This window comes from Amblyomma mixtum, chromosome 2 (genome assembly GCF_055824585.1).
Source record: "Amblyomma mixtum isolate Tamu chromosome 2, ASM5582458v1, whole genome shotgun sequence".
Taxonomy (NCBI): Eukaryota; Metazoa; Arthropoda; class Arachnida; order Ixodida; family Ixodidae; genus Amblyomma; species Amblyomma mixtum.
The window spans coordinates 84,690,418-84,711,446 of NC_143013.1; the positions used below are offsets into that span (position 1 = coordinate 84,690,418).

Sequence of the window (21,029 nt, forward strand, 5' to 3'; positions counted from 1 at the left end):
GCACCCTCTCTCTACCATGGTTTCCCAAGTGTGTGGTATGGAGGTGATGGTATGAGTAACTTACAGGATTCACCCGTTTTCGCAGCCTACGCGTCACCGAGCTCTACAGACGTTCCCTACGTAAAGTTGCTGGATAAAGTGTTATCATGCGAATGCCCTAGTTGGAAACCATGTGTGCGAAAAGCATTTCTGCAAACTACGTCAGCAAGATGACGTCTGCAGTGCACAATAGTGTCGTGCAAGCCAGCCCAACTTGGGCTATTTGTTCTTTCATCGGATGCAGTTCCAGGTATTTTTCCGAACTGTCCCAGTGCACGTTAAGAACCACAGCTGGTCGAAATTTACCCGGAGACCTCCACTACAGGATCTCTCATAGCTTGAGTCTCTTTGGGACATTAAGCCTCATGAGACCGTGAAACCAATCAGGTACCACAAATGTTTTGGTTATATCGCTGGCCAACACATGCATATCAATATTGTTACTACTATCGATAGTAGAATCGACAGCATTGCTATCCATAGTAATCGATAGTAGCACTATCGATAGTTCCAAAAAAACTCGGTACTATCGATAGTTAATTTTCCGATAGTTCTGCATCACTAGCGTCAAGACAGTCCGGCTCTCTAGTGTAGTAGAGTGCAAAGTTTTATGACTCAGGCACACACAGGGGCAGAGGGTTTGGCGGGGGAGACGAGTGTTCAAGGGAATGCACAAACAGTGCCAATTTTGCGAGCTCTGCAGTGCGGACTTGCGAACATCGTGCTGCAAGCTGCGTAGCACACTGCATGAAAAGTATGAAGTCGCAGCTTTCCTTGCTTGTACGCCCGCTGGGCCGCGCAGTTTCAATTATTTTTTGTGCTTTTTAATGTTTATTCATCAAGTGCCCGGAATAAACCTCGAAAGGTGGCTTGTAAAGGCTATTTCGACTATGCATGCGGTCACTCTCTCCTTGCAGTGTGGAAAAGAATCCAGGAGGCGAGGCACTGCCCCCTTCACTAGGGTGCAGCCACCCCCAAAGGTGCCGCGCGGTCTTTGGTCCTAGTATACGCCTGCCCCTCCCGCGCTCATCGGTTACCTTGAAACCCGTTCACATTGGAAGGCGGTGCGTGCTGTCGCGTCCCAGGCGCCAACGTATATACGACTGACGCACACCACGGATTAGCGTGCCTAGGGGCAGACCACCCCCGCGGAAACCGATGCGCTATTTTGAAAGCCAGTCCCGGCTGAAGCGACCTCCGTTTAGGGCGTGTGTGACCCGAGCAGTCCCAGTCTATGCTCAGAGGGCTCACTTTCCCCAAGTTGCAAGTACATATTTTGCTTTTATGAAAATACATGCAAGCGAAGCCCTTCAAGAGGCGAAAACCAGAAATTCTCTACTTTGTCACATGCTTCTGCAGAGCGAGCACCGAGCTCAATAACCGACCCTGCCGCTGCTGGGACAACCAACAAAGTGTTTGTGAGTGGAAATGAAAGCTGCAACCATGTCCAGAACCCACAATTCGTGCCGATTAGAGGTAAACTGGCTTTGGCAACAAGATATCCTGCAGTGCCTGCTGTCGAAGCAGCAACATCAAAGACAATGCGACGAGAAAACCTAGCGGTGTGTACCGCCAAAGCAGCGGCAAGGCGGCTTCAACGTCCAGGCCCCACAGCACGTGGCGAACAAGCCCAAGCAAGGCAGCATCGCTGGCACGCTGAAACTGAATAAGTCACGAATGCGGTTCACATGAAATTATCGGATTTTTATTTGTTGCTTGGTGGCTCCACAGCAGCCGAATGTCAAAGCCAAACGCTAGGCCAAACGTGTAGACAGGAGGTGGACTTGTCTGGTCATCACGGTAACAGTAGATTCCTGTTAACGTAACTCATACTGTAACAACCTGATGAGTTGCAGCGTTAGCAGATCAGCTTGTTGGGGTGCTAACGCAGGCAAAGAAACATGCGACAGAGCTGCAAGTCATAATCAACAACAACTTATTTCTCCAGGTGCCTGCAGAATGCCACCTCACCGTGCTCCTTTTCGCCAAGTACTTTCGTTCTCATGCTTCAGTCTCTCGCAGAGAAAAAGCGCTCCTGTGCAATGTTGGTGCATGTTAAAGATTCCCAGGTGGTTGAAAATACTGCACCCTTTTTCTGCTCAGCAATTGCTTCTGCAGAGTCAACCACAATTTCAGCAGTAATGAAATAACAACACACTACAAGAATTTAATTGTCTACAATTCAATTCTTTATTTCCTCAAAAAAAAAAAAACAGCGATGATCTGGCAGCAGGTCAGGGTGCCGTCAATCGGGAGATGGGAAGAGGGGCAAAGAGGCCAACACACAACGGAGGAGGCAACTGCGTCGGCAGCATGTCAGCCTCGCTCTGGCCTGTGGAAGGGTGACTGTACAAATGAAGGTCCGCTGAATCGGCTGCACGTGCGCAAACGTCTTCGTCATATGGGTGCTTTAAGCCGAGATGAAAAACACTCTTCGAAAAAACCAAACTGAAGAATAACAATTCAAGCAAAAAAAATAAAAAAGAGCACGCCGTAATATTTACAACCAACGCAACCCAACTGCCAGGCGTGGCATCAGGCTCCCGCCACAGGGCCCATGCCGTCGCTGTCCCCTGTCTGCCCCAGAAGACCTGGATGTGGAGCACTGCGGCGGTGCCTATGTACAGGCCGCGGGGGGCCAGAGAGGAGGAGGATGAGAGTGGCGCGTGTGCGGTGAGGGGGAAGGGGATGCAGTTCTTAAAAATGTCGTCACACTCGATGATATAACACAAAAAAAAAAAATGAAAATAACAGGCAGGTGGGAGAAGAAAGCAGTTAAAAATAGGGCACGATAAAATGATAGTGGGGACTAGCCAGCCGCTCAGGAGTCTTCACTCTTGACCTTCTTGGCAGGCGTTCCTTTCCTGCAGGCAAACACACAGACAAGGCATTCACGACACTCTGCCAATGCCACCTCCACAACTATAAAATTTCACCAGCGCTGCGACTAGGAACAAGAACAGAGAAGGAAGACAAGGACAAGCGCTACTAACAACTTAAAGTTTAATTGAAAAAACACAGATTATATGCACACAACTGACAACCCAAAGCCCCTGCGCTTCCCGCAAAAAGCACGCAAAAGAAAGTTAAGAATCTAGATACAAAATTTAGGCCAACTAAATTCATATCACCTACCAGCCTTAACGCCTCGCTTTTTTGCTTAACTGCACTGGCGAAGGCACAAACTGCAATTAGGGAAGCCAGGGCTGCCTGGTTGTCAAAATAGTCAAAATAATTAAAGATGTACCAACTAGCTCAAACCACCATTTTGCTCCACAACTACCACCAGATGACACAAAAGGGGGTCCACAACATTGCTCGCAAATTGCAACCAGGCGGCTCACAAAACGGACAAACAGCAGCACCTTGGACCACAGTGTGGGCAGGAGCATCCCTAACGACAGCTGAAGACAATGCACTGCCTGAGGAATCGTACCCCGAACGACGCGCTCTCGAATAGACACACCGTATTTACTAGCGTAATGAACCCCCACTTTTTTTTCAAGAAAAGTTTAGATCAAGTTGCAGGGACAGTTCATTATTAGTGTGACGGTCGATGGCGCTAGCCAATCGCGGCAAGATCAAGCGAACATACTGAAAACCTGCCCTGAAGGTCGTGTGCATGTGAAGACAACACACTGACACAGCTCGGCGCGTGGCAGCGCTTCGAGCAGGCCACCACTGCTGAAGCTCCTGTCGAAGGCACCCAGTGTCTTGGCACTCTGCCAAATTCGCCAAGGGCGCCACCCCCGCAAGAGCTCCCGTCAAGATAAACAAGCCATGACATTATTGCTGTGTAGCATCTTGGCGTACTGCAAACGGTGCGAAACTAAGGAATGTGCTAATAAAAGCTCCCGCTTTGAAGGAAAAAAAAATTAAATTCTTGACGACAAAAATGAGGGGTGGGTCGATTATTCAAATGGGTTCATTATGCGAGTAAATATGGTACTCTGCTTAGCCCTTCACATATCAATTTTCCCGCTCTGCAAGCCATGCAACAAGCCCAAGTGCCATTGGAAACCAAAGATGCCGGAATGTAACTGCGCCAGACAGTCCGGCGCGGAGTTCCATACGGTAGACACGAGGCTTTTTGTTTCTGTCGCCCACAATTATTCTTGCCCCTTGTAGCTGAAAATTTCCATCTTTTCATTTTTCTTGTGCTCAGCCCCATGTTCGCGTGCACCGTGCACTTATCGTTGCGATCAAAAACTATATCTTACACTGGCAACCATTCACTTTCTTCACTGGCATGTTTACAGCTGGTCATGGCTCAGGCACCTAATTTTCTGCGAAGGAAAATCTTAACCTCTGGGAACTCATAACGAAAAATCCAAGATACAAAATAAAATTTTTAGACATGCCTCACTTACTCCTACTCTACCATTAAAACCATGCAGGTGTGGAATTCAGCATCAGGTAGCGCTTGGCATGTTCCGAGCAGCTTTTGGCTCCAGTTAATAGTTATTTACAACCAGCGCTCTAAAAAAGGACCAACAATGCAAAAAAAAAAATGACCTAATTGACAAAACATGCATACATTTGTGGCATGTGCAAATTTCGTGAAGTGGGCAAAATTTCTTGGAGCTGCAATCAGCAGTTCAGTTTTTGTTGCTCAATGTTAATCGCAATCGTAAAAACGCTATCCACGGAGGTCTGGTGGCCCCAGACCGCCGAAGATGTATGGTCACCCCGATAACACGAATAGCAAGAGCATCCTTCGTGGCACAGACTCCACTGCCACCCACAGAATGGGGAGAAGGGAAGTTAAGAAGGGGGGGGGGGTCATCAGAGCCAACAACTTCCCACACGTTCCATCTCTTGGTCCGGCGGGCCATCGTTTCACTGAAAACTCAGTCCTTGACTCATTCAGCATACGCTTGCCAATATCTCGCACGGAACATGTTACTGTAGAGCAGTGGCAGGGGGAGGGGGGGGGCACTGCGGTGTGGTAGCACAAAACTGCCTGTCCGTTCATGACATAATTCACACCATGATCTGCGAACCACGCAAATGTTATCAGTAGCGTGCGGTGTGCCGCGGACACCCGTGGCCTGGGAAACGAAAGCATGACTCAGATACCAAGCAAATACAGTGAAACCTCGTTAAACCGTAGTTGGCCGGAACCCGGAAAAAGTACGTACTAAACGGTAGTACCGCTTAACAGGAGTAGCATAAAATCGCCCACTTACCTACCAAAAAACAAAACCAGAGATCAGTAGTAGTTGAAAGAAGGAAAAAAAACATGCAGCCTTTATTTTGCACTGAAAAAGTCGGCAATCTTCGTTTGACGCCGCGGTGTTCTGGCAGCGACAACAGCAGCCTCAAACTCATTTAGGCCGCGAGCCAGCTTCTCGGCCAGTCCCCTTTTTTCAGCGAACAGCCGCATCACGTTTACAGCCGGCGCAGCCTCTGCCACTGTTGGGCCCAAATCACCCTCACTTTCCACGTCGTCCTCATCACTGTCCAGCGCGCAGGCACTGCGCGCTACCCACTCGAAAGTAGCGCGGGGAGGAGGTGAAGCGGGCGGCGCGGCTTTGGCCGCTTATCTGTTCTTTCAGCCAGCGTCGGCTTCGCGGTTGCTGCTGCGACACGCGTCTTATCTTTTCTCTTTATCTTTCCTCTGATCTTTTAACTCTCCTCTATCTGCACTAGGCAGCGGTGGTGGCTCGGCTGAGCCAGTAGGCAGGGTGCAATTTCCTTTCACCCTTCTCTCAGTCGCAACAAAACAGCAACAAGCAGCGCACGACTGCTGCGACACAACAAAGCACAAAAAAAAAAAAAGACGCCAGCTGCTTCGGCCGCCGCTAACCTCGCTTCCCTCGCCCTTTCTCACGCTGCTGATGACGATGACCATACCGATCGCCTATGAGCAGTACAGTAGCGCCGCTCGTGGCAGTATTTTTTTCTTTTTGCTCTCGGCGCACCGGCTTTGCGGGCTGCGGAGTGAAGTCGAATTAACCGACGCACGACAAAATTTGTTCGAATTAACGAGAGTTTCGCCCCATAGACTCTTATGTATAATTGCAGGGACCTCGCGTGCGCGTCGAGTTATCCGATTTTCCGAATTATGGCCTCCGCGATCGGCTCCGGCGGCTCGCCGTCGCGGAGGCCACGGGTAGTTATTGCTGCCGCGGCAATAAAACCCCCAAAGATGGCGCTAGTTGTATGATTACCAACTTTGGCGCCAATTTGTCATTAGAACCGTCCTTTGGGTCGGTGCTACCGGCGTGATTTCGTCACGCGCGAGTGCGACGAAAAGTGAAAATGGTACGTGCTAACCGATACGACCGCGATAAGCTGGTACGGTTTATGCGGATGCAAAATGCATTATGTTCAATGGGTGCTCAGTCGGGGACTTGACTTTACTACTTTTAAAACGAAAGTACTGTTTAAGCGGGTACGTTTTAACGAGGTTTTACTGTATTAAGCTTGTGGGTAAGCCATGGCAGAAGGCAAAACTAGTCATCTTTTTTTTCAAGCCGATTTCGTCTCAGTAAAGTGACTTTTTTAGTTCGCAAATTCTTCAGTCTGTTCAGTCACGCTGACCATTTTTCGGGTCTCACCGAGTCTGTAAAATCGTTCGGCAGCTGTACTCTCGATTTCCAATATTCACACCCCTATACAGCCGGCGACAGCTTTTCTTGGCAGTGAAGAGAAAGCTACAGAGGGCAGAGCATCCCCAACTGTGCCATTCCACCAAATGGTTCGGCCGCATGGTGGTGCACTGTTCTCTACACAGTAGCTTCTGTCGCTGGCGCCAACTATGGAAGCTTCGTGTACTGGAACGTGATTAGCGAATTCATTGTAATCAAGAAAACTGCTTAGTCCTCGACTTTCTAGTGTTGAAGGTTGGCAGCAGTATTAGAAATATGCCTTAAATAATGAATACTGACAATGCACTATGTTTTAAGAGGACAACAGTTAAGCAGGGACTATATTGCGCTTCGCAGGAAGAGACAGCAAGCTTCGACTCCGTAGCTCCAGCTTGCTCCACTGCCAGAAAAAGCCGTCGCAGAGTATAAATGCAACCTACCGCCGCTGTGCAGCTACGAGAGGACTTGTCAAAAGCTGGGCTCACCCATCAGCTGCTGGTCGCTTAGCAGCTGCTCCAGCTCCCCGGCCAGCACTCAGGGCCACACCGTCTGCGGACAAATTGAAGCTGCTGACGAGAGGGCCTCCACTAGGGCTAACACTTTCACCACTATCGTTCACATCAATTTGCAGACACTACAACCGAAAGATTGCAGTAATGACAACAAAATGATATCTCAGCTGAAATCAAAAAGAAGTGGGCATGGAGAGGGCATGTAATACGAAGAACAATCAATCGCTCCTTTAGAGAAAGAATGGATTCTGAGGTAAGGTAAATAGGATGTGGCAAAGCATCACGTGGACAGAGGAGATTTAGAAGTTCACAGGGATAGGGTGGCTGTTGTTGGCGCAGGACAGGGATAATAGAATGAATTCTCGGCTTGCCTTGAGTCCGTGTTTTTAAGAAGTCAACTGTACTGTTCCAAGCAGTCTAATAAAAGCAAACGGCTACAAAAAAAGTTACATGCCAACAGAGCAGGCCAAGGGGCAGTGAGTGAGGCTTTTCCGCAACAAAAGGTGAAATCTTCAGAACCGGCGGGCCCCGTGTTTGAGAACCCTGCTCTTGTCTATGCCCAGCCAGCTCATCCCCAGTTGTGCTCACCTTGGAGCCACCGGACCTGGGTGGCAGGGCCATATCCCTTGTCATTGCGAGCCGCAATGCGGAAGATGATCGCGGGTTTGCTGGTGGTGTCAACATGCGCGGATGCCAGGGAGGCAGTCGCCACCGTGCATGCCGCCTGGGGCCCGCAATAGACCCGCACGAACGCCAGCTGCGACGGGTTTGAAGTGACCGTCTTGGCGGGACCCGCACTGTCACACGTGGTCGCCGACCGCACGGCCAGGTACACCGAGTACTCCGTGACGTCGCCAGGGTTTCCCTGGGGCGCCTCCCAGGAGAGGTGAGCCCCATCGGGGCCCTTGCTGATCTTGATGGCAGAGGGCGCCCCCGGGTATCCCGGCAGGCATGTCTTGAATGCCGACACCTCACTCCAGGGACCTCGCCCACAGGCGTTGATGGCAGCCACCCGGAACTTGTAGGCTGTGCCAGGGAGGAGTTCCTGCTTCTGCAACATTGCGTGACTGCCGCCGACCGACACGACGTCCACATCATCTTCCTTGCGATGCTGCAGCTGCTCGGACTGTTCCGAGGGCAGGTAAAAGTGAGACACCAGGCACGACGTTTCCTTGAACACACCCACGTCATACCACAGGCCGTCGCGCTTGCTTCCACTGCTTGGTGGTGGTGCTGGCGTGATAGCGGGTTTCGAATCAATCTGCATATGAAAATGGCCCCAGCCTTCAGTCCCCGAGGCACAGCAAAATACAACACGGCCTTTCCCGCATTCCACATTTGTGTTTACCTACATTAACAGCCAGCATTCTTTGCACCCTACAGTTGTCTCTTTCCTTTGAAGGTACACAATCCAATGTCACTGTCATGCCTGCCTGGAAGTCACACTGCATTTATGACTTTTTCGTAGAGCCGTGATATTACACCAGAGCACTTCACCTAACAACACCAATCATTTAGACACTGAAGCACATGCTGGTCAGCATACTACCTTCTGCACAAAATGCAAACAGTTCCCCCAAAATTTCTAGTCTGTAGCACCTTTCTAAATTCACTCACATCCTGCATCCCCTTGATAATATCACATACAGTGGAACCCCGATGATGCGTGCCCCATTCATGCGACAACCCGCATTTTACGATGACCTGGTGCGGGCCCGGCAAACTTCCTACAGAGATAATGCATTAAAAGGCTTGATTGTACGACGGAAAAATGTGCACGCCCTGCTTCACATTAAGGCTGGCGGCAACCGTCTGGAATGAGAGAGGCTGGCGGAGCACTTTATTGGCAGACGTGACGTCAACCAAGTTCGTTCCAGATAAGAATCAAGACGTGCGATGCAATAGAGCACACAACTGTCTGTAATGATGGTTCTGCTGACAGCGTGGACTTGGACTTCGCGCATGTGACCCGGGGCAGTCGGAAAGAGGCGGCTCGCCTGGCCAGTTTTTCTGCACGCTTTGCTGATGAAAGCCCTACGAAACTCAACTGCACATTCATATCAGCATGAAGTTATTGTAGAGGCAGCAACAAGATTAGACGTTTCTACGATCACCGGGGGCTAGTTCGAAAGCGCTTTCTGCTGCGGCTTCAGTGTGGAGCATATCAGGCCTAGCGACACCGAGCGAGCCAGGAGCGAGTGGCGTGCAGTAGGCCGAACATCGCTGCAGAAAGCACACCGCCAGCAAGTTCGCGTCGCAGGCGAACTTTCCAGTTCCCTTTATGACATGAATTCCTAGTACAGACACCGCTGCGTGCTGCCGTTGAGTGACATCAGTTCTAGAGGAATCCTGACCAGAAGGACATGTCGCTGGCATGGTCCTACAGCGCCGCAAAACGTCTCCGAAGAGTCAAAGCAGCCGTATTTCCGGCGCATCGTCCAAATCACCGTTTTCATGGGACTTGTGACATTTATTTCATGCGCAGAGACGGGAGCGCACGTGCGCGTTGTCTAAAGCCGCCTCTTCGACGCCGAAAAGCCTGGCTGCGTGCAGTCTCAGAACTAATTCTCGCGGAATGAGAACAGGCACTTTTAAAAGCATGGAGCAGAGTCGCCGACACATTTATTATGCGAATGTGGCAATTGCACGAGATTGTTAATTATATGACGCCCAGATTATAAGAAGGTTCCGCGTGCGTGGAACCTTCAAAGTTGTATAACCGAGGTTTTACTGCACATTCTTCGATCACTAAAGAATAGTAAACTTCAGCCCTGCTGGCGTGATATTCTTCTAAAGCACTATTGCCTTGAGTCATGGAACAAGGCTTGCTTTGTCATCACTAAAGTGCATGCACCTTGCATTGCATTACAGTTAACCAGTGAGACTTCAACGAAACAATTCAACACCGCGCACAAAGCAAGCTGTGGAACAGAAGATTATGCCAAGTGGCTCACTGCAATTTAGCACATCTTGTCTGGCACCACCGAAGAACAAACTGTGCACTCCAGGCGAGTGAACTAGAAGTGCAGCTTACCACCGGCTTGATATCCTCCTCGGTTTTTATGGTCGCCGCCAGGCCATTGGTGGCAGCTGCAGCAGCAAGCGCAGGCGCCGGTGTTGGCGGCGTGCTGCTAGCAGTTGACACGGCTGCCGATGCCAGTGTGGTCAAGGGGTCTGCACACATTGAAGGCTCCGCCACAGATGCTGCCGCAGCAGCCACAGTTGCCGCAGCCACCGTTGCCGCTGCTGTTGCTACTGCTGTCGTCGTCGCGGTTGCTGCTACTGCTGTAGTTGCTGCAGCTGCTGCCGCTACTGCTGCTGCTGTAGTTGCTGCAGCTCCTGTAGTTGCTATTGCTGCTGCTGCTTCTGCTTCTGCTGCTGCCGCCATTGCTGCTGCAGCTTCCGCAGACTCTGCCTCCCCAGGCACAGCTGCAAACACAGGGTGGTTGTTTAGTGCAAGTAGTAATGGACTAAACAGGTTCAAATAATAGTTTTCAGAGATGCTGTGATAAGCTATAAGGCTGTGACACAAAACTTTTTCAATTTAAAGTACAATTAAAGTGTTTTAGGAAGGACAATGCCTTCAAGAAACTAAAATTTGCTGGCACAGAAGGAGCGGCTCATCACTTAGCAAAAATGCAGGGGGAAATGGGATGTGTTTTGCAAATATCAAACAGCTACACAGCCAGCGTACTTTGTCCCCTGCTGCAATAACCCTAATGAATTCTGAGGTTTAACGTCCCAAATTGACACATAAGCTACGAGGGACAACTAAGTGGTGGGTTCCACATAAATTCAGACCACCGGGGGCTCTTTACCGTGTGTTGACATCAATAAAACAAATTGATGCCTTTTGCATTTGTTTCCACCAAAGCCAGGATTGAACCCGAGTACTCCAGCTCAGCAGCACGGTTACCTAACCCCTGACACCGCGGTGATATGCTCATGGGCTCATAAAACAGAGTGGCAAAGGAGTCACTTGCCTCCATCGGGGGCCTGATCAGCCGGCAGTGCCTGCGGCTGCTGAGGGGGTGGGTCATCCACACACATCTGGTCTGGGGGCAGAGCCCCAGGCGTCTCCAGAGACAGGCCGCCTGCAGCCGACTCCTCTTCGTTCTCACCCTCGGCTGAAAGGAAAGCACCTGATATTAAGAACCGATACGACACAGATAGGGTCCGATACTGATTCTCAGCAAAAAACTTCTGTTCAGCACAAGGTTGTGGGTTGGATACACTGTCACGGCACCAGAGGCAAAGAAGCAAATGCACCCAGAGGCACTGGGGCACATTATGCAAACTCCAGTTATTCAAAGCTCGCCACAATGGCATGCCACAGTGTTGCTTTGGGACGTCAAAATTAGCCTACTAGCTAACGTTTCCAGACTTTGCAACTTCAAAGCTAGCTCAACAGGGTGTTTTAGACGGTTTTGAACTGGAGTAGAAACCCGTGCAGATATAAATACACACTCGAGGGCTGCCACTAGCCACACAGGTTCCCACAACAAAGCTACCACATGTCGTAGAGCCTTCGACAAACAAACGGAACGATCTGAAACCGTTGTCAAAGTGAAGTGTGAAGCCTGGCCGTTGCTGGAGGAATTCTGGTGACACAGATCAGAAGGCAAGCCCTTCCACTCTAGCTCAAACTTACAAAAGAAGACTGTGGCTCCCATCGCATGAAAACATCAAGCGCGGAAGAGCAATCTTCAAGTACCAGCACCTACAAAGCACTGCACACTCCAAGCAGTCACACTCAGCTGCGACCTACGCATCGCAGGGACTCATAGCTTCCGCTACCCGGCATAAAAAATTTACTGTGTACTGGCACATATTTTTGATATTACTATCCATCACTCCCTGCCAACACAAACACACAAATTGAGCGCAGGCCATCCCCATGAGGACGTTGCTTGCATTGCAACCTAAATGTGCAAAAAACACCTAGGAAGGTGTTCCACCAAAACACTGGGGGCTGAAATTAGACACAGTCTCCCCAATAAAGCACCCTGCAAGTCGCATTCGAGCATGGCCTTGAAAAAAGTGGTGATACAGTAGAACCTCAATGATCTGTTTGAACTTGGTGATGTCCCATGCAGACTGCGTTATACACATGCGTTGCAGTTCAGGATGACACGAACAATTTCTAAGGCTGCTGTGGACAATATGAATATGTGAACACCAAGAGAACTGGCAGCACATGCTTGATGATGATGATGTCGATCAAAAGGGTGTCAGGGAAGAAAGGCCGACTTTCAGCTGATAATAAGAGCCAAAAACAAATGGACAAATTGAACTTTGCACCAAGCAATGATAGGTGGCAGGCTTCGCCGTTCTACATCAGTGGCTGGTGGTGGTGCGGCAAATCCTCATACACCAGTTTGCGGCATGTTGCATGTCTCGCCTGTACATGGTTAGAGAGGCCCTTATTTTAAAGGACAAGCTGGAAACACTGAAGAAAGCCGACGACGACCCAAAGAGGAAGCACACCGACTTGGCAAAGGAGCTAGGCCTAGCACCACTGTTGGGCAGCAGAATGTACCTGTGAGGAATTCAGTTCTGCTTGGCAACATTGCGAAAAATGTCGCCCAAACAAGCTATGTGAACTTAGTGGAAGTAAATAATCCCACAAATAAGATAAGATTGTGTTTTCTTCGTTTTCATATTCAAAATGACCAGTTTTGGATCATACGAGTATTTTGCGTGCTCCCCAGGAATTTGCATCAATGGGATTCTGCTACAAATAAACTGCGCGAAAGAACGGGACAGGAAACACGTACACACACAGAGCGCTCTGTGTGTGTACGTGTTTTCTGTCTCTGTCCGTGTTTTTTTCGCGCAATTTAATCATGAATGACAAGCACCAACTAGCCCACCAGAAAACCCTTCTTGAGATTCTACTACTATATCATTAAGCAACCTCCTGTCCAGGAAATGATACCTCACATGACGCAAGAGGGAGAGGGCCCCCCAAAAGCCATTCCCTGGGAATACAGCCTATATTCCTGATACCATGTGTGCACCCTCACCTTTTTTCTCTTCCTCCTGCTCAGGTGTCTCCGCTGGGGCATCTGTTGGGGTGCCCGCATTCTGGTCTTCCTCCGGCGGCTCCTCACCCCCTCCACCACCACCGGGGGCTGGTGGTGGAGGCGGGGCCGGCGGCTGCTCCCCACTGTCACCCTGGCCAGGTGGCTCCTCGCCCCCACCCCCACTGTCGGGAGGCGCAGAGTCCTCACTCGGCGGAGGCTGCTCGTTGCCATTGGCCTCGCCACTCCCTTCGCCCTGATCTGAACAGGCCACCACACACACACCCAGGCGCCTTGGAACGGGCCGCAGCAGGGACTTGTTCTGCAGCACTGGAGACACCCGGCAGGGGGGCTCCGGGCTGCCACAGCGAAACTGCTCGATCATCTCGCAATCTGCATCGGCCTCCGGGCTGCCACAACGGAACTGCTCGGGCATCTCGCAATCTTCGTCGGGCTCCGGGGTTCCACAGTGAATGCCATCTGTGCAGGGCTTAGGTGTCCCGCAGTGGATGCCATCCGTGCAGGGCTCAGGCGTGCCACAATGGATGCCGTCTGTGCACGGCTTGGGCGTACCACAATGTACACCATCTGTGCAGGGCTCAGGTGTCCCGCAGTGGATGCCGTCTGTACAGGGCTGAGGTGTACCACAGTGGATGCCGTCTGTACAGGGCTGAGGTGTACCACAGTGGATACCATCTGTACAGGGTTCAGGTGTGCCACAGTGGATGCCATCTTTGCAGGGCTCAGGAGTGCCGCAATGAATTCCATCTGTACAGGGCTCAGGAGTGCCGCAATGAATTCCATCTGTACAGGGCTCAGGAGTGCCACAATGAATTCCATCTGTACAAGGTTGAGGAGTGCCGCAATGAATTCCATCAGTACAGGGCTCTGGTGTGCCGCAGTGGATGCCGTCCGTGCATGGTTCCGGTGTGCCGCAGTGGATGCCGTCCGTGCATGGTTCCGGTGTGCCACAGTGGATGCCGTCTGTGCATGGTTCCGGTGTGCCGCAGTGGATGCCGTCTGTGCACGGTTCCGGTGTGCCGCAGTGGATGCCGTCTGTGCACGGTTCCGGTGTGCCGCAGTGGATGCCGTCCGTGCATGGTTCCGGTGTGCCGCAGTGGATGCCGTCTGTGCACGGTTCCGGTGTGCCGCAGTGGATGCCGTCTGTGCATGGTTCCGGTGTGCCGCAGTGGATGCCGTCGGTGCATGGTTCCGGTGTGCCTGCAGTGGATGCCGTCTGTGCATGTTCCGGTGTGCCGCAGTGGATGCCGTCTGTACAAGCTTGCTGAGCAGACTGCACTCCATCATCACACACGCCCTCTGCAGTGATCTTCACTGGCACCATAGTGTCGAGCAGAGCCTGAGCAGACTGCATGGCTGCCGGGTCTGTTGTGCTGTCAGCATCAGTCTCCATTGGCACACCCTGAGAAACCAGAGCAGCATTGGAGAGTTTATACATCAGGGTCTTTGCACAAGGTAGGCACCCGCAGCATCTACATTAACCGCTTAACAGAGCACATGAAAGATATACAGTCACACCTCGTTAATTTGAACTTCAAGGAGTGGGAATAGACGTCCGAATTATCCAAATGTCGAATTACTGAATGGCCCGCCAAATATGCCAAGAACCGTTCGCATGCAGGCGAAATATATTATGTGGGAATGCTGGACAATTGTTACTGCCTTTTAAGACGAGAACTGTGCGACAACAGCGATTTCTCGTAGTTCCATCAAATGTTTTAATACGTGCACGCTATTGGAAGTGGCAGGAGCAAACTGCTTCACAATGGTAAAGTTCTCCGCAGCTTCTTTCAGTGTCCAAATGGTAGTGCTGGAGCTTCTTTGTGTGTGGGCATCGCGTCGTGAGGAGGCTTCTCCGCGCAAATGGTGAACAGGGCGTGACGAGCGCAGAGTTTCGGCGTGCTGGAAGAATGGAAATACACCGCAGATGGAGGCGAGGAAAGCGCGCAGTGGCATGGGAGCGGCAATATGCTTTCGAAAAACAAACAAAAAAAAAGACCAGCAACAAGGCAATCGTCACGCCAAATGGTGTGTGGCTTGGCTGGCTTGCTGATATGCACAGCCGATAGTTACCATTGCTGCGGCTGGCACGACAGGCGACGAAGCTCTGAAAGCAATACTAAGCAGTCGGACTCTCTCTCGCACATCGACGGGAACCTGCCTTTGCGCGCAGATCAGAGCGGCGTGGGAGAAAATGTAATATGCAATTCAGGCCTGTGGCCAAATATCGGGATGATCGCCTGTCAGGCATGTCATATCTCGGACACAGCACTCCTTCGAGGGCCCGTCAAATTGAATGACGCGAGCCCCGTGGCGTCCAAATAATAAACGAGCTTCCAACGCCATAGACTTGCATGGTGTTTGGCAGGGGTCCGGCTGCAGTCCGAATTTCTGAATTAATGGAGGGGGGAGGGGGGGGGGGGGGGGCGGCGAATAAATGAGGTTTTACTAGCAGCAGTACTGCCCCTCGCAAGTTTTCGTGTTTGGGAATGAAGGATGGTTTCCAAGCCCGGCACTGGTTTCCGGATGATGACAGTAGCAGTGCGTGTCTCGAAAACTGAGTTCAGCGCTGCTTCTGGCATGTCTTGAGTCAGAAATCAACGTGTGGTGCCCACTGAGGCATGTACACTTTTGACAGGAGGGGCAGGGAGGCCGAATTATCCGAATTTCCAAATGAAAGAGGTTGGGAAGAGGTACCAGACCCCTTTTACCCATCGCACTCGGAAAAACTTGCATATTGCAAGTCTGTTTTTACGCTTGAGTTCCTCACCTGAAGGTCACTTTCATCAAGCACCGCGTCCACAGCTGCTGGTTGGGCTGCTGAAACCAGAATAACGCAATGAACACAACAGCCATGGTAACCAAGGCTTGACAAACACCACATCGTTATTGCTTGCCACAGACATGCACTAACCACGTGATTCAGGGAATCTAGCCACTAATTTTTTAAAATAGGTTTTTTGGAGGTAAAGGGAAGCTTTTTGCGACATAGTAATACCAGTATTGGCAGGCGTCAAAAAACAGACAAATCATGCCAAAAAAGTGAAGTGATTAACTAAATTCTAATAGTTAACTTTTAAACTATTACCGACTGGCACCTGACTGCAATTACAGATTTGCAGCCGACTGTTAGTAATAGCCATGTCAGTTTTTAGAATCAAAAACAGGATTACCCTTGCCACTGTGGCTCAACCAATTTGGGCTAAATCGTGCCAAAACACATGAGCTTTCGAAAAGCCATGCAGGAAAAGCAACCACTCCACGGCAACGTTACTAGTCGAAATAGCCGAATTTATCGAACCACAGCACCAAGGATAATTGCTTTTTCGAAATTATAACCGATATGGCTATTACTAATGGCCCGGCTACAATTCGCTAATTGCAATCAGGTGCCTGTCGGTAATAGTTAAAAAGTTGACTATTAGAATTATGTTAATTCACTTTACTAGTTAACATGATTCGCCTGTTTTCTGATGTCTGCAACACTTGCATACAGTTACTATGCCGCAGAAAGCTTCTCTTTACCTCAAAAGCCCTATTTTTAAAAATAAGTGATCGCCTTCCCTGTAACACCCAAAACGAAGTTCTAGGACTGGACAATACAGCGAAAACTGTAGAGCTCGTTTATAAATCAAGCTAAGCTGAGTCATGCTTCTTCTGTACACCTACTACAGTCAAACACGGATATATCAAACTCGAAAAGAGGATCGCCGAAGTATTTCAATATGCCATAAATGTCAACAGATAAGCTTATCTGTAGACTGTAGAATAGAAGCGAAATTACATTTCGTGAACACTTCTTGGAGCAACATGCTGCCACCTGCTGATGTGCTGGCCATTCACCGCTTGCTACGCATTTGCTAGTCTTAACCTGCTGCGCATCAAGGCCACAGCGAACAGCGGTTTTGCACTAGCCACTGCACCGCCAAGCACACATCATGCACACCTCGTCACGCAGTTCCACAGCACTACCACTGCCAGCAGGTGCCAGGGCCATGCAGGCCGATCCATCTCTGCGTGCAAAATGTGGTCCAGGGGGCACCACGTGCCCCTAAATACAGGGTGTTTCACCTAAGACTTTCTGCAATTTTTAAAAATAAGCTGTTTGAATTAGATGCGCGCTTTTTCTGACATAGCATTGTCCGTGGTGTAGTACATCATAATGCAGCTAAGACGTGCTAACTAGCAGGCTTGTTAACCAATATTTAATAGTTAACTTTTAAACTATTACCTTTGGGCTTCTTAATTATTGAGAGGCATGCAGCCCACCGTAAGTAATACCCCATATCCGTTTTTAGAATTTCGAGAACGCGATTATCCTCGGCGCTGTGGCCAACAAATTTCGCCTACATCGTGCCAAAATACATGCGGTTTGAGAAGCTTGCAGGCAAAGCAACCTCTCCAGTGAACCGAACTCGTCGAGATAGCCAAAACTTGTTTGGGCCACAGCGCCGAGGATAATCGCGTTCTCGGAATTCTAAAAATGGATATGGACATTACTTACGGTGGGCGGCATGCCTCTCTATAATTAAGGAGCCCAACTGTAATAGTTTTAAAAGTTAACTATTAAATATTGGTTAACAAGCTGCTAGTTAGCATGTCTTAGCTGCATTATGATGTACTACACCACTGAACAATGCTATTCCAGAAAAAGCGCGCATCTAATTCAAATAGCTTATTTTTTAAAATTGCAGAAAGTCTTAGGTGAAACACCCTGTATATGAATGACCAGCGAATCTAGAGCTCGATATATACAAACCTCATGTTTGTAAACAAAGGTGGCGCTGCGGGTCGGCAGGAAACGTAGCACGCCCACCCGCGCCAAGCGATGCTGCCTTCGAAACCAACTCGCGGTACGCGCATATTTCAAAGCGTGCGCGTCGCTTGTGGTTGGAAACATTTCTGTTGGTGACCGGAGAGCAGTTCAGCACTTTTTCAACCTGTTCACCAGACGGAATTATCTGGCGAAGCGCTGCATAGGCTTCCTTCTGCGCTCCTATATTTGGCAGCAACGGCGCGGCCACAGCGGTCGACTAGGTTGACTTATTAAATGAAACCGAGAAAGCACAAAGTATAAAGGTCTGCAGTCTTAACATTTGGGGCGATACAGCATACCCAATCGCTAAGTGCGAGAAGAAGGACGACGGGATGCACGACGCGAGGCAGCTTTTTCCATGACGAACCTTGTGATGTGCCTGCTCTCGTCCAGCCACTTCAGTGAGGAGAACGCCGAACACTAATGGACACTGAAGCCATGCAGTTACTTGAATGAGTCATGCAAATGCGATCTTCACTGGTGATGTCCTGAAAAAATGCTTTTTTAAGGCGGAAGCCTTTAATGCCTCATCGTTGTAAGCAGCAGTTGTCGACAGAAATGTCACGCTTTTCAATTGGTCGTTCCATCACAGTGCGCGAATTTCAAACGGGGCCAATTGCACTTTGGCTGGTAACCATGCAACCAATTTAGGGGGAGCCTGGTCTTGAAAATAAAGTTTTATTAAATGTAGTTATGAAATTTTTAGGCCAAATGTATTTTTGTGCGCTGATTCTAGATATGTCCTTTAATTTCACGTAAAACAATTCCTTGAGCACTTATGCAATTTTTATGCAAGTATATTGCGAAGAGTTTGAAGAATTTTTGCTGCAGGAAACTCGCTGAAATGTATGCCATTGGGTTCTCTTGATACCAAGGAATGCAATAAGGGTAAAATTATCATCCTGGCTATCATAGAACTTTAGTTGTAGGGTACTGAAGCTGCCACTTCAGATGCAGGAATACACACTTTCCTTCTCATTTCTGAAGCGACACCTTCAAAACCCTATAACTCAGGTTCCATGATAGGCAGGAAGACAATTTTACCCTTATTGCATTCCTTGGTGTCGAGAGAACCCAATGGCATACATTTCAGCGAGTTTGCTGCTGCAAATTTTCTTCAGAACTCTTCGCAAAATACTTGCATAAAAAATTGCATAAGTGCTCAAGGAATTGTTTTGCATGAAATTAAATGACATACTTAGAATCAGCACATAAAATACATATTCCCTGAAGATTTCTTACCTGTGACTTCATTAATAAAAATTTTTTCTTCAAGACCAGTGTTCCCCTTTAAAGGGAATCGTTTAATGATGCTCCTAGTAAGTGGACAGAGTTTAGTTAATTGCTTCATTCACCAATTAGCTTAATTAACCTTTTCTAGTCAGGCGAGATAAATAAATAAAACCGCGTACGAAATTGGTCGAGTTGAGGAATCGAACCAGGGTCTCCGGGAGTGCGAGACGAGCACGCAACCACTCTGCCATGCCAGCTCGATGGTTTCCGAATGAACAAAGGCGCGTCTAGTGAATACGGTGTCTTCGTTCACTGCCATCTTCCTTCCTTGCCGTTACGCCAGGTTAAGGTGTCCATCGAGATATGCGAGAGAGATACATTTCCTTGACGTTCTGTGGACTCTCTGGCAGCGTTGCGAGATGCTGTAGCGTTCCACTCTTAGAGGCGAAGCTTCACATCTTAACCACACATCACTGACACAAGCAGCAACACTGCGCATAAGGCTTTCGCCTCACCGCACTTTAGGTCAACAAAGTGCCCCCATGATTTTTTTTATTCGCTTGGCTTTAAGGGAGGTGCACAGGCAAATGGATAGAAGTTTACCTTGAGCTACAACGAAGTAACGTTTGCTCTGCAGAGCTAAATATTTTAAGTCATTCTGCTTGATAACTGGTTTTTTGTCCGATATTTGCTATTTTCGCCAGGTTCTGATTCACCAGTGATTGTAAAATTCAGGTAATAGCACTGCATGATTTTGCCGATACCTCAGCAACGTTTAATCGTTTTCTAGGATAGGTGGTGAAAAAACATACATGTTGAAGCTCGTGGAAGCCAAATAGTGAAAAAAAAACTACGAGTCGTATATTCCTACAGCGCTGCTTTCAAACGTCGCGCTTAGTGGCCCGATGAATGCTGAAGGCGGACTGGCAGCAGCTGTTTCTTTTTTTTAGCGCGAAGAGGTGCTCGGGACGTAGTCCGGGTGATTGCCACCTGAAAACGGTCCCCTGCGTTCATTTTACGATCACACCCACATGAAATGTCGCGTCCAGACTTCTCATAATGAGAGCCCGACAGACAAGCTGCAGACGTTGAATCTTGCACTGTTCGCCGCGCGACTGAAGAGCAAACATGCGGATTAAGAGACGCAAACTATCATATTTCTATCCAGAAATGCACTACTAGCCGTGCAGCCGATCCGTCGCCGAACTTTTCCCGCTCCACGGCCGCCTGCGCATCGCTTTGGCCCATATCTAAATGCGCTAAACTTGTGGAAACTTGTGCCGCTGCCTTTCTTCACCATTGCAGTTCAACCACCCGCACCACAACTCGCCGGAATATTGCAAAATGCGTTCAAAAACGATCAAGCGTGCATACCCAAGGCACACGGTACCGGATTTTGCCTACACAACGAAAGTCACTGCTGACTCCAGTGCCGCCGCATCTCCGTGACGTCACGGCTTGACGCTTGTCTATACTACGCGATTTTCCTATAATTTTATGCAGTATTTTGAAGGGAGCAATCTGTGTTTTCGGTATAGCCAATAATTCGAAATACCCGGGTTCAATATATCCGGGCTCAATTGTAGTGTGAAGAGATGACAAAATAAGAGTTTCCACAAGCCCTCCCCAACTACGCTTGGGTATCGTAGTGAGCAACCCGACCCAAAGTAGAATCTCGATGATACAATCGCAAAAGATACGAATTCTTGAGATTCCGGCTGAAGTGCATTGTTGTAAAATGTGCAGAAATTCGGATGTCCCAAATGCGGGAACTACGACAACCTCCTGCGAG

The 21,029-nt window shown here is 49.3% G+C and overlaps 1 protein-coding gene across 9 annotated transcripts in view; it reads right to left on the reverse strand.

Moving 5' to 3' along the window:
- Positions 1 to 2,205: 2,205 nt before the first annotated feature.
- Positions 2,206 to 21,029, reverse strand: part of Hcf (Host cell factor) — a 65,783-nt gene continuing 46,959 nt past the window's right edge. For 6 of the 9 annotated variants that reach the window (XM_089572087.1, XM_089572080.1, XM_089572079.1 and 3 more), the window contains 7 exons: positions 15,959 to 16,008; positions 13,171 to 14,590; positions 11,128 to 11,271; positions 10,179 to 10,573; positions 7,733 to 8,405; positions 7,118 to 7,181; positions 2,206 to 2,903 (listed from right to left, as the gene is read on the reverse strand). In XM_089572087.1, coding sequence (XP_089428213.1) covers positions 2,861 to 2,903; positions 7,118 to 7,181; positions 7,733 to 8,405; positions 10,179 to 10,573; positions 11,128 to 11,271; positions 13,171 to 14,590; positions 15,959 to 16,008 — 2,789 coding nt within the window. In that variant the 3' untranslated portion in view covers positions 2,206 to 2,860. Of the gene's footprint in view, positions 2,904 to 7,072; positions 7,182 to 7,732; positions 8,406 to 10,178; positions 10,574 to 11,127; positions 11,272 to 13,170; positions 14,591 to 15,958; positions 16,009 to 21,029 lie in introns of all 9 variants that reach the window. The other 3 variants (XM_089572082.1, XM_089572084.1, XM_089572085.1) reach the window with 2 other exon arrangements.